The sequence below is a fragment of the Truncatella angustata genome (genome assembly GCF_020726525.1).
Source record: "Truncatella angustata strain MPI-SDFR-AT-0073 chromosome Unknown BKA67scaffold_3, whole genome shotgun sequence".
Classification (NCBI taxonomy): domain Eukaryota; kingdom Fungi; phylum Ascomycota; class Sordariomycetes; order Amphisphaeriales; family Sporocadaceae; genus Truncatella; species Truncatella angustata.
Window position 1 is genome coordinate 817,796 of NW_025763383.1, and position 10,976 is coordinate 828,771.

Genomic DNA, 10,976 nt, shown 5'->3' on the forward strand with positions numbered 1-10,976 from the left:
GACACTTCGACCGCACTGCCAGTTCATCTGATCGAGACCTGTAGTCTAGATCGTTGGCTTGTACATTCTTTCACCGGTCTGTGATCGCACTCATTCGTTGAAAATCCATCTAAGCGTTAGAAGCCATCTGGTATCTGCTGTGAGGTTGGTTACTTTGGAAGAACGACGTGAAAATCAAAGTTAAAAAAAAAGAAGAAGAAGAAAAACCACAATACCAGGACACCCTCCCACATCTCATACACGTCATTGCAACGCAGTGATCATCATCAACACGGAAGCGAGAAACAGGAAAGGTACTACCAGCAAACAAAAAACCGTGCTCCAAGTAGAAGAGAATCGGTTCCCCGGAATAACTCACGTGGTTGTTGTTTCGGTTCTTGAATTTGGGCCAAAACTTGTCATCAGGTGATCTATTGTGGTCGAAGAAAGGAAGGCGCGAACAACATCGTCCTCTCGGCTATACCGATTTTCGTGTCTGCAAACAACGTCACTTCGACAGGAAATCACTTTTGGCCTTGCAGTTCAAAGCTGGTCTACCCGCTTTTGTTCGCCACAGTTACCTGGTACCGATTCATTGAAGTACCATCACAACACATTCACTTCACCACAGACGGACTTCGCGATAATCTCAACAAGACACTCGTTGATAATTGGTTGCACTGACTTCCTTGGTACTTATTTCGGCGAAATAACCACTGTGATTATTTTTCACAAAACCGGCAACCTTGACCCATTTCTCAATAAACGGAAGATTGGAAACAGTATCAAAGCATCCCACAACCTCAATCCGTCAAAATGGCACCAAAACTCTGGACTTCCCTTGTCGTGCTTAATGCGCTGAACGGCGCATCTGCTTTCTGGCGCATGGAGTGCCGTGGGCGCGTTGCACTGGCAAGAATAGATCCCATCATGTCATTAGGCTCAACAGCGGAGCATGCTCACACTATCCATGGTTCGAGTGGTGAGTCTTTTATTTTGTGATGAGACGACTAGCTTTGAGTGCTCACTCTGGGTTGTGGCTGATATATTACAGCATTCTCTGAATCTGCCGATACCGATGAGCTCTTAGCTGGCAACTGCACATCCTGTGCTGTCACCCAGGATCTCTCAGCCTACTGGACTCCCGCGTTGTACTTCGAGTTTTCGAATGGTACTTTCGAGCTTGTTCAACAAGACGGCGGCATGCTTGCGTAAGCCTCCCTTTCATTATTTACCCGAATTGACGTGGCGGCCTGCTAATACTTCTGTGAAGGTACTATCTGTTGCGCGACCCCAATGACAATGTGAAGGCTTTCCCTGAGGGTTTCAGAATGATCGCAGGTGACAATCTACGACGTAACTACACTGTGGGCGATGTTTCCCAACCCGACCCACCTCAGTCAAACTGGGCTGCTCTTGGCCAAACAGGCCAGTCTGACCTAGAGCAACGTGCACTGGGTTTCAACTGCCTCGACTATTCAAAGACCGCTGAAGCCGCTCTCTACCGCCACTTCATGCCAGAGAAGTCATACCTGGATGCCAACTGCCCTGATGGGCTTCGCTTCGAGCTGGCCTTCCCGTCTTGCTGGAATGGCAAGGACCTCGACTCCGATAACCACAAGAGCCACATGGCTTATCCCGACTTGGTTCAGGATGGCAACTGCCCTGACGGCTTTGAGACTCGTCTTGTGACTCTGTTCTACGAGACTATCTGGGCAACCTACAAGTACGACGGTATTGATGGTCAATTCGTTATCGCTAACGGAGATCCTACTGGTCAGTCGATTTCGCTCTGCTTTTATTTCCACATGAACTAATTCTCCTTTAGGCTTCGGTTACCATGGTGATTTCATGATGGGCTGGGAAGAAGACTTCTTGCAATCGGCCGTTGATCAATGCACAAACTTGTCCGGCTTAATCGAGGATTGTGAGCTCTTTACCATTCAGAGCGAAGAGGACCAGACTCAGTGTCACATCGAAACAATGCCCTCTATCCTTAAGGTCGAGAACGTTCTTGGTGGCGCTGCTGACGTGTTGACATCACTTCCTGGCAACCTCGCTATCCAATACGGCCCAGAGCGGGCTACTATTGGCTCGGGTAGTGGTGCTTCCTCCAGTGCTTCACTGACCACCACTTACAGCGCACCAGCCCTCACTTACGCGCCCGCGAGCTCTTCCACCCTAGGTGCCCTTTTCTACGAGGCGTCTTCTGCATCTTCTGCTTCTGCGGCTTCCTCAGCCGGCAAGGCTACCATCCAGGATATCCCCAAGGCGTCAACATCCTCAGCTACTGCTCCTGCTACCACCTCTGCTCCTACGAGTGCCTCGGGTGTGCAGTACGAGACAGTCAGCACAGGCTACTTCACTAACGGTCGCGTTGTTTCGGAAATTGTCTACGAGGAGGCTGTTGTTTACGTTACCGAAGACGTTGTCACCACTGTGACGATTAACCCAACTGCCACCGCCAAGGCAGAAAGCAAGCGATCACAGCGTGACCACCTCCTGCGACACCGCCATGTGCACGCTGGCCACCACTAGGCATGTCCTCTGGTTTCTATTCATGAAGATAGTTATCATACATTCTGCTGGTGCGATGGATATTGCATCGTGTTTTCGGGCTTCACGCTACTTGCCTGGGCATACTCCACCATATTTTTATCCACTTTTGAACTGAGATCACACTATGGTTGTCAATAAAGAGGACCGAGAGGCTCGAGAGGAGTGGCCGGTATTTCATGTGGACGGTGTGAAAAGTTGGTGTTGACTTTGTGTTATTGCATATGGGAACTGGCTTCTGGCGTTATGAGGCAATGGGGTTACGCAAGCTCTTGTGAAATCTTGCAGATGGATTGATGATACATTTGGACGGACATCTCTTCTGGCAAGGGATGAAATCTCACAAAATTCTTGGCATTGACTTAACACATGATCAAGAGCAATCTCAAGCATTAAAAACATTCTTCTCTTCTTGTCAACATCAAAACAATTGGCCCTAAATCCCCCCCCCCCCCCCCCCCCCCGTGTTTCTGTGATAGCCGTTTCGACTCCCAAGAATGATATTTGCTGCTAAAGGATCGGTGAACTATCCAGAACTAGCTTCAATGTCTTAGCAGTTATTTTTGACACATTTATCAGACGCTTGGTTTGTGAGTCTTTGACAGAGCAGTGCTCAAATCCTCCACAGTTGCACTGGTTTTGGATTGTGGACAAGCATTCCATATATAAACTCATCACAGTGGAGTAGAATATCTACTTACCCTGAGTGCCTCGATGGTTGTTTGTGAACCTCGCATCTTAATCAACATAAGCAGCTGGAATGCGTGACGCCGCCAATCGACACATTCCAGTCGCAATGAGATCGCATTCAAGAGTGGTTTGCTTGCAACCCCATTTCCCACTACCTATCTAGCGACATGTAGGTAGGTATGCTCTGCAGCTTCTTACTCTAGTTACCCGAGCCTGTTACATAGGCATCATAGTGCATCGTCCTTTCAGTGCAACTGACATCCTAGACTATTGCGTACGCGCATGTGAGTTTCGTTGTTCTAGGAACGCTATTGCCTGATGTTTCTGAAGCCACTAGATCGCCATGCCCCGTGTGAAACTTATGGTTCGCCGTCAACATGGCTCCTCAAGCACAGTACTCTCCCGCCCCGCCTTAATAGGCATCGCGCTTGGCGGAAGCGTGATACTTTTCTTGGCCCTATCTCACCTCTTCATTGTCCTGGGACGACGACGGGATCGCAAGCGTCTCACTCTCCTCCAAACAGCTGCACGTTCAGAGCTGTCGATTCTCTATGAAACACCATTGTTTTCACACGAGCTAGTTGTCCCGCCAAAAAATGGCCGCCTAAGGAAGAAGAGCCTCGGTATCAGCACCCAGAATCTCGTGGTACTCGATGGAGAAGTGCGTATCATGAATAAGGAAGACATCGGAACGACGAGTCAGACCGTTCTTCCGCCTGTCCTTCCGCCTGTCTTTTCTAGGAAACAGAGCTATGATCTGAATATGTTCCTGCCGAACAGGACTGAGGACGGCGGAAGTACAACGCCCACTAAGATTCAAGACTGTGAGATGTTAACAGGAGAAATTCATGGACCAAGCAAGCAGGGTAGCGCGGAAGCATCCCGTATGAGGAAAAAGAGCCTGTGGATTGACGAGGATGCATTGCATGGGCCGAGAGTTTGTCCAGCAAGTCATAGTGATAAGAGTAAGAATGGGAGATTGTCGTGGATCACAGGCTGGAGCCTAGGAAATAAATTGGGCTTGAGCCAACATTTTAGCGACTCGTCCGTCTTCAAAAGTCCGACTATACCGCAGATGGAGCATGAAGGCAGTGGGTATTGTGGGCGTGGGAGGCTAAGGGAACGAACTTCTATGAAACACAAGGAAGACGAAACGGTAGCCACGCCTTCTCGCACTGTTCTGCAGGGTAATCCGTTGGGAAAAGGACAGTATGGTCCATCGCGGACAATGACTACCAGCGCATCAACAGCGGCGCCGACAGCACGCGTACCTGAAGCGCCATCCGAGACAATCAACAATCCAAGACTCAGGGAAAACGTTGCTCATGAGGCGGCACAGGAGCTTGCTGGAAGCGCCCGCGTTCCGATTCCGCAGAGGCCACAGGCACCAAAGCACAGCGCTACCGATACGGAACTGACTGAAATTCTGAGAATGACGACCGAAAGGCTTCGTGACAGTGAAAGAAGCTCGAGGAGACGGCTTATATTCATTCAAGCAAAGAATGGCGGTTTCATCCCCTTGAGCACAGAACCAGCCACCGCGAACAACAGACCAAGTCCGGTCAAGAGTCAGAAGAGCGCCCCAGCAGTGATGTATACTGAGCTAGAGGCTATTGATGCGATCCTGGATGAAGGTTTACCAGGATCACATGTTTCACGACACAGTAGACAAGTCTCCCAGATGTCTTGGATCTCCGAGCCGGACAGCTTGGTTACACCAAGACGAGTTTCGCAGCCGGAACATACCACTCCTCTGTCAAGTCCCAGTCGAAATATCCAAACCACAGAGCCAAGAAGTCAAGAAGATAGCTTACAGCCAATACACCCCTTGCGGCCTGCTTCAGTTGCAAGTTCGCACTCCTCAGCGCTTTCGACACTGTATAGCGAGGATGAGGACCATGGGGGTGAAAGTTCAACCCAGTTAACATATGCAGGACTAGCATGTCTTCCTACCGCTAGTAAGAGTACAACAACAGCACGGCCCATAACTCCTGGAGTCCCCTTCGAGGAAGGAAAAGTCCCATATCTTGGGCCTTTCGACGTGAGAAGGACCACACTTGGACAATTATCAATACCACGATCTCTTCCAGAGGTCCCAACTGTCGAGAACGCAAAATTGGTCAAGGCTTGGCTCCCACAAGAGACGTCACTGCAATTCAACATATATACCTTGGATGTGCCCTGTGAAGACGACCCCTTCATAGCAGTAACACCACCATCGCAGGATCCTGTCCGACTATCACAGGTCTTCACATCCATCCCATTAAGCATGAACTATGCTGGCGATGATCCGAGATCCAAGGATGATATCGTGAATGGCCCCTTCCCGGTAGTGAGGTCAACGAAATTAAATGACAGCCCAACTCCGTCCCCGAAGAGCCATCGACATGTGCCGCCTCCTCAGGCTCTACGTCCCATGATGAGTTCACCAACACTGGGTAATTCGCCGCGTCGGCCCAGCCCGGTGCTGTCAGAAGGCGGACTGTCGTCCGTCTACGAGCATTATGCGTTCAGCAGCGGCGCGAGCGCAACGCTCGACCACAGCACGGCGACTCTGAGCGCCATCCGCATGGACGACAGCCTACCCCCACCAAGTACCGGCGACACCCTAGGCCCTGAAAGGCCGAAGAGTAATCGGACTCGGCCTGGGGCTCTGGGGAGCGCGGTCGTGGGTGCTGCACAGTCAAGGAAGCGTGCCGAAAGCCCCAGAGCGGCAGAACCCGCGCTCTTTAGAGATCACCACCGTCGAGGCGAAGATGCGGGCGGCGAGGACGCGCGAGAGCTTGCCGACGACGACAATGATGATGACATCGTGCCCCCTCTCCGGAACCCAGCGCGTCCGACTTCCAAGGTCGTGAATACCATCGCCGAGTTGAGGCGGATGAACAGCGCTGTCAGCGCCATCAGCTCCGTGAGCGGTTGTGGTTCCGTTGCGGCGGAACGCAGTCCCACGCTGCTGGCCGCGCGTGGCGGAGGGTTCAGCCCGGGTCTGAAGAATGGGGGAACGAGGAATTATCTCGCCATGGGCGGCCCGGGTAGTGCGTCTGGAACTAGGAAGAGCGGCGGTTCGAGCAGCTTGGTGACTGGCGACAGGGAGATGGGGACCTCTGCTCTGACAAGGACGGGCACGCGGTCGCGGAGAGGGACGGTGGTTGATGGCGGTAACAGGAGGGGTGGTGAACTAGACGGCAAGCTACGGGAACTGACCCCGAAGGGCATCTTGAGAGAAGGAAGTGGTGGTAATGTTGTGCCGGCAGCTAACGGAAGGGACGGAAACGATAAGGGGGACAAGCCGTGATAGCCTGGGACTGGACGAGAGAGGACTATTGGAAAGCTCGCCCAGGCGGAGAAATTAATGGATAATTGGACATGCTGACAGATTGTTTTTGTTGCGGGAGAATGCCACACGACTCGTCGCCTATTTCACCAGTCCGGTAGCAATGGTTACATACGACCGAATGAGAATATGAGTGTTCAGATTGTAGGAATAGCTAAACTGCAAACCTTCGCTGTTGAACTTCACTCTTCGCAGATAACCATCTTAAGAAAAGGAGGATTCAATTGGGATTATGCCACAATTCGAGTATGCTCGCTAAATCCTCAACTCAAGTGGTTGCCTTGTGCCATCGACCCAAGCCCTGTTTTTTTTTGGAAAATGTAAACCCCAAAGTACAAATATACAAAGTCTGAACGCCTATTTCTATGCAATATGGTATTCCTAGGAATGTTGTAACCGAAAAGAAGTGAACGCTTCGCCATCATTATAACATACAACATTTAGTCCACTTCATCGTCATGATGTGCCGATTGGCTTGTGGGTGATAAGCGCGAGTTTGTGGGTTTTCGTAACAGACCGCTAGCACCGCTCCGTGCCCACGCGCCGTTTGTAACAACGTTCATAGCACGTTGCTCCTTTGCCGCATCCTCATCGCTGCTAGTGTCATAGTCGTCCTCGACCTCAGCGCCATAAGGGCTGAGCTTTCTCATAGGAAGTGAAGTGGGAGGTTCGTCCGCGTACAGGTTGGGATCCCTCCCGAGTACACGGTCGGCCTTGGATGGTGTTCGTCGTCCAGCGGAAAGTGCCGGAGACGGCGCAAGATATTGCCTAGTGACACCAAGATCGTCCGGGGTATACGTAGTGTTTTGCACGAATACAGGTGTTTCGGTGCCCCATCCAGCAGCTTGCTCCCTCTGCCTCTGCTCATCACGCTCTTGCGAGAGCCTTTCGCGCGCCTGGATCCACTTTGGACTTGCTTCCCACGACCAGCCGTCTCCTGTCGTGTTGATGATGGGTAGTGGCCAGAGGAGAGGCGAGTGGCCAAAAAGATGTAAAAGATTTCGTTTCGCACCAAGGTCAAAAGCATTTGGCAGCTTGTCCGAATCTTGTTCGTCCAGGTACTCCTCGTACCGCTCGCGCGCCCGTTGCCTCTCCATGTCCTCGTACGTCATGTTTGAAGGTTGGCGGTTGTCGCGGCCGTCTACACTGACGCTGATCTCTCCCTCCTCTGGTCTCGTGACTCCGGGAATAGCATTTTGATGGATATCGAGTAGTTGCTGTCCATACTTGGGGAGTTGCACACCCTCTCCATTGTGTTGCGCATTGTAGGTTTGGTGCATTTGTTTGCGAAGAGGCGACAAGTATCGGGTCTTTTCGAGACATTCAATAGTCGTCTGCCCCCTGCTCGCCAACAGTACATGCCAACCACAAAATGCGCCGACTACCAGACCAATAATGCCCGAGATGACAGCTAGCATGATGTAATTGACGGGCATAAACGTCTGGACGTACTGCGTCTCGGCCACCAGCTCCGAATAGACCCATGATCCCGAGACGGCAAAGCTGTAGAAACAGAAGAGGGTTGTGTATATGAGGAACAAGAGGAAAGCCTTGTGGTTGCGCAGACCAATGCACGTGGCAAGCCATGGACAATGGTGATCCATCTTCAGGACACACCTTCGGCATGTGCTGCAGTGATGAGCACGATCCGGCTTCCTCGCCTGACATTTCTTGCAGAAGCGCAACTCGCCATTAGACTTGACTGTGAAGGAGGTGGCTCTTGGTGGGGCGCTCGTGGGCAGGGTCGAGTAGCCGTAGGCGTTTGTCGTGCTGCCGGGCTCGGTGAAGACGGCTGTCGTGTAGGCCCAGTTGAGCATGCCGTAGAGCAAGACAGCTCCAATAGACGATTGCGTGCCTGGGTAGACGCCCATCATGTCAGCCCGAGCAGCGCACGAGGCGATTGTGCTTCGCGATGGAAAGACAGGACAGTTGAAACTCACCTATCCAACGGACTTTGGATCGAGTGCTGCCAACGCATATATCAACCCATACGGCCCACGTTGTCAAGCCATACACGAAAGCGAGAGGAAAGTACGTGAGGCAGGAGCAGCAGTAACGCTCGATCTTGCGAACCCATCGGCGGGCCATGATGATGGGGGGAGAAGAGGGCGAAGAATGTCGAGGCGAGTCCTCATCCATGAAAGCACACTCGAGTTCGGGGGCGGAAGGCGAAAGGCCAAAGGCTACAAGGAGTGAGTGAAAGGTTGTTCTAGCCTTACATCAAATGCTACCTCATGATGGATAGAGCAGCACAATGTCACAAGTGTCCCGTCCTGCCAGATTAAAAACGAGCTGAAACACAAAAGCAAGGAAGCTGACCAACAAAAATGACTTGCCCTCCCGTGCTGTGAACTTCCCGCTGTCAGTTGTTTGGATAGGGGAGGGGCTCAGCACGTGGCGGTGCAACGCAACGGAAAACGCAACGCAGCGCAACGCAGCGAGACGAGACGCAACGGATACGACGGCGCGGCGTCAGCAAACGCGACGGACCCTTGAATTCCGCGCCAGACCCTTGGGACCTTTGGTAACATTGCGATTATTTATTAGCCGGACCCAATGTAACTTTGAGGTATGCAACCTATGAAAACAAAACAAAACAGTACAATACAAAAATGTGCAACATTCTAAACAGGGATCAAAACAAAACTTATTGACGCCTATACCGATTTTTCTGAACGCTTTATGACTGTGGAGCCCATTTTCAAATGCTCTCCTCCACATGTGTTTTACTATCCAAGTGTTAATGCCAGCATTATCTCTTGCTCACAAAGTTGTAGGTGGACTCTCGAGCTGAGCCCCTGTCCTGTTAGGAATGCACTTGATTCATACCATTTCAAGGTCCAACGGTTCTCTGGCCAGTTTCCCCAGTCCTGCTCTCAAGACATGCGCACGCTTACATGGGAATCAACTCGCCGCAGCCTTTAACCAATCAATATCATAATGTAACCCTGAACTGGACAATCGGAAAGTTTGGAAAGGTAGTCTGAACAATAACGAGCTTCTGACCCCCTCTTCCTTGATTTTGAAAGGAGAAATGAGCAAAACAGAAATAGATATGACCTTGCCATTATGTGACTGGCACGGAACAGTGCCTGGCCACCGAGTCATGGCCGCTCACGAACTTGACGGGTCAATATACGTCTTTTGTTGTAATTCAGAGCACAGGAAATCGCCCACTGTCTGCGTATCCCACTCTTCACAACAGCGAACCCCACTCTGCCACTATACATTCTGGAGGAGTTATACTGTAGAATAGCACATCCCCCACTTCTGACCAATCAGCATAATATTGATATTTAACCTCATCGTCTGAGTGAATGGCAGCTGTGAACTGTGTGAGTACGTTTCGGTTTCATTCTTATACCCCTCTGAGGACCCTGATTGCTCCAAAATTGCAGCCTCAACAACAAGTACGAATGAATACCTCTGTAGAAACGCCATAACAAAGCTAACACGGTATTCAGTGACCTCGCAAGCAGTACAAGAGATAACCGCAACCTTGCATGCCTACGGATCGGCGCTGAAGTCACGGGACGTTGGAAAGGCCATCTCCTTATACACAAGCGACGGCGTGATCCTCGCTCCACATTTCACCGCCAGCGTCGGCACTCAAGCCCTGCGAGACTCTTACACGCGGATCTTTTCCAGTGTGGCATTGGAGATCGAGTTCACCATCGAGGAAGTTGTGATTGCTGGGCCGGAATGGGGCTTCGCGCGCACAACGGCGGAGGGGACCAAGACGATGCTTGCCACGTCGGAGTCAGAGCCGCATTTGAATCAGGAGTTGTTCATCATGAGGAAGGAGGATGGGCAGTGGAAGATTGCGAGATATGCGTTCTCGAGTATGAAGCCACTGATACAAAACGGGGTGAGGAGAAGTTGATGTGGGATGATATCGGAATATGATTGATATCCAGTCGTAACATGAAAGCACTCTGGTAGTTCAAAGATAATTCAAGGGATAAATGAGCTTCGCATTGACGCCACGCGATTCTCTTTTAAGACGCAACACCCAGATTCCAAACATATGGTCATCACAATTATTGGACTCGAGTACGATCGTCGAGTTCAGGAGAGGAGAGCAGCAGCTCAGTCCGATGTCCTTTCTTGCAAATACGCCTTTAAGACTTCCTTACTAACGAGTGCCCTTGGGGGTTGTCTGGCTGCCCTTCCGCAACAAAACGGGCCGTGGAGCCTACAACTATTTGCAGCCTCCCGACCGTTGGTATTTCCATGAGCCGGGGGCCCATTTGATCACGTGCCATCGCAATATACATTATACGTATTTCGAGGTTTCCCGGATCTTGATATGATATTGCATCATGTCGTAACAGGAAGGGAAACTGATGTGATGGTTACGCCGTCGTGCGGGTTCCGACTGCGAATACTGTACTAACTAGATGCTGTAATAGGA

The 10,976-nt window shown here is 51.1% G+C and overlaps 4 protein-coding genes across 4 annotated transcripts; 3 read left to right on the top strand and 1 right to left on the bottom strand.

Annotated features, from left to right (window-relative positions):
* Positions 1 to 795: 795 nt before the first annotated feature.
* Positions 796 to 2,517, top strand: BKA67DRAFT_534104 (uncharacterized protein; the record flags this gene model as incomplete). Its single annotated transcript, XM_046099802.1, has 4 exons — positions 796 to 961; positions 1,034 to 1,190; positions 1,253 to 1,755; positions 1,808 to 2,517. The coding sequence occupies 4 exons, from the start codon at positions 796 to 798 to the stop codon at positions 2,515 to 2,517; spliced, it is 1,536 nt and encodes a 511-aa protein (XP_045959433.1).
* A 1,051-nt stretch (positions 2,518 to 3,568) lies between these two features.
* On the top strand, positions 3,569 to 6,523 carry BKA67DRAFT_534105 (uncharacterized protein; the record flags this gene model as incomplete). Its single annotated transcript, XM_046099803.1, has 1 exon — positions 3,569 to 6,523. The coding sequence occupies one exon, from the start codon at positions 3,569 to 3,571 to the stop codon at positions 6,521 to 6,523; it is 2,955 nt and encodes a 984-aa protein (XP_045959434.1).
* A 479-nt stretch (positions 6,524 to 7,002) lies between these two features.
* BKA67DRAFT_515497 (DHHC zinc finger domain-containing protein) lies at positions 7,003 to 8,650 on the bottom strand (the record flags this gene model as incomplete). Its single annotated transcript, XM_046097732.1, has 2 exons — positions 7,003 to 8,417; positions 8,503 to 8,650. The coding sequence occupies 2 exons, from the start codon at positions 8,648 to 8,650 to the stop codon at positions 7,003 to 7,005; spliced, it is 1,563 nt and encodes a 520-aa protein (XP_045959435.1).
* A 1,076-nt stretch (positions 8,651 to 9,726) lies between these two features.
* Positions 9,727 to 10,523, top strand: BKA67DRAFT_559674 (uncharacterized protein). Its single transcript, XM_046102415.1, has 2 exons — positions 9,727 to 9,972; positions 10,027 to 10,523. Coding segments are annotated over exons 1-2 (420 nt in total). The 5' UTR covers positions 9,727 to 9,971; the 3' UTR covers positions 10,446 to 10,523.
* The last annotated feature ends 453 nt before the right edge of the window (positions 10,524 to 10,976 follow it).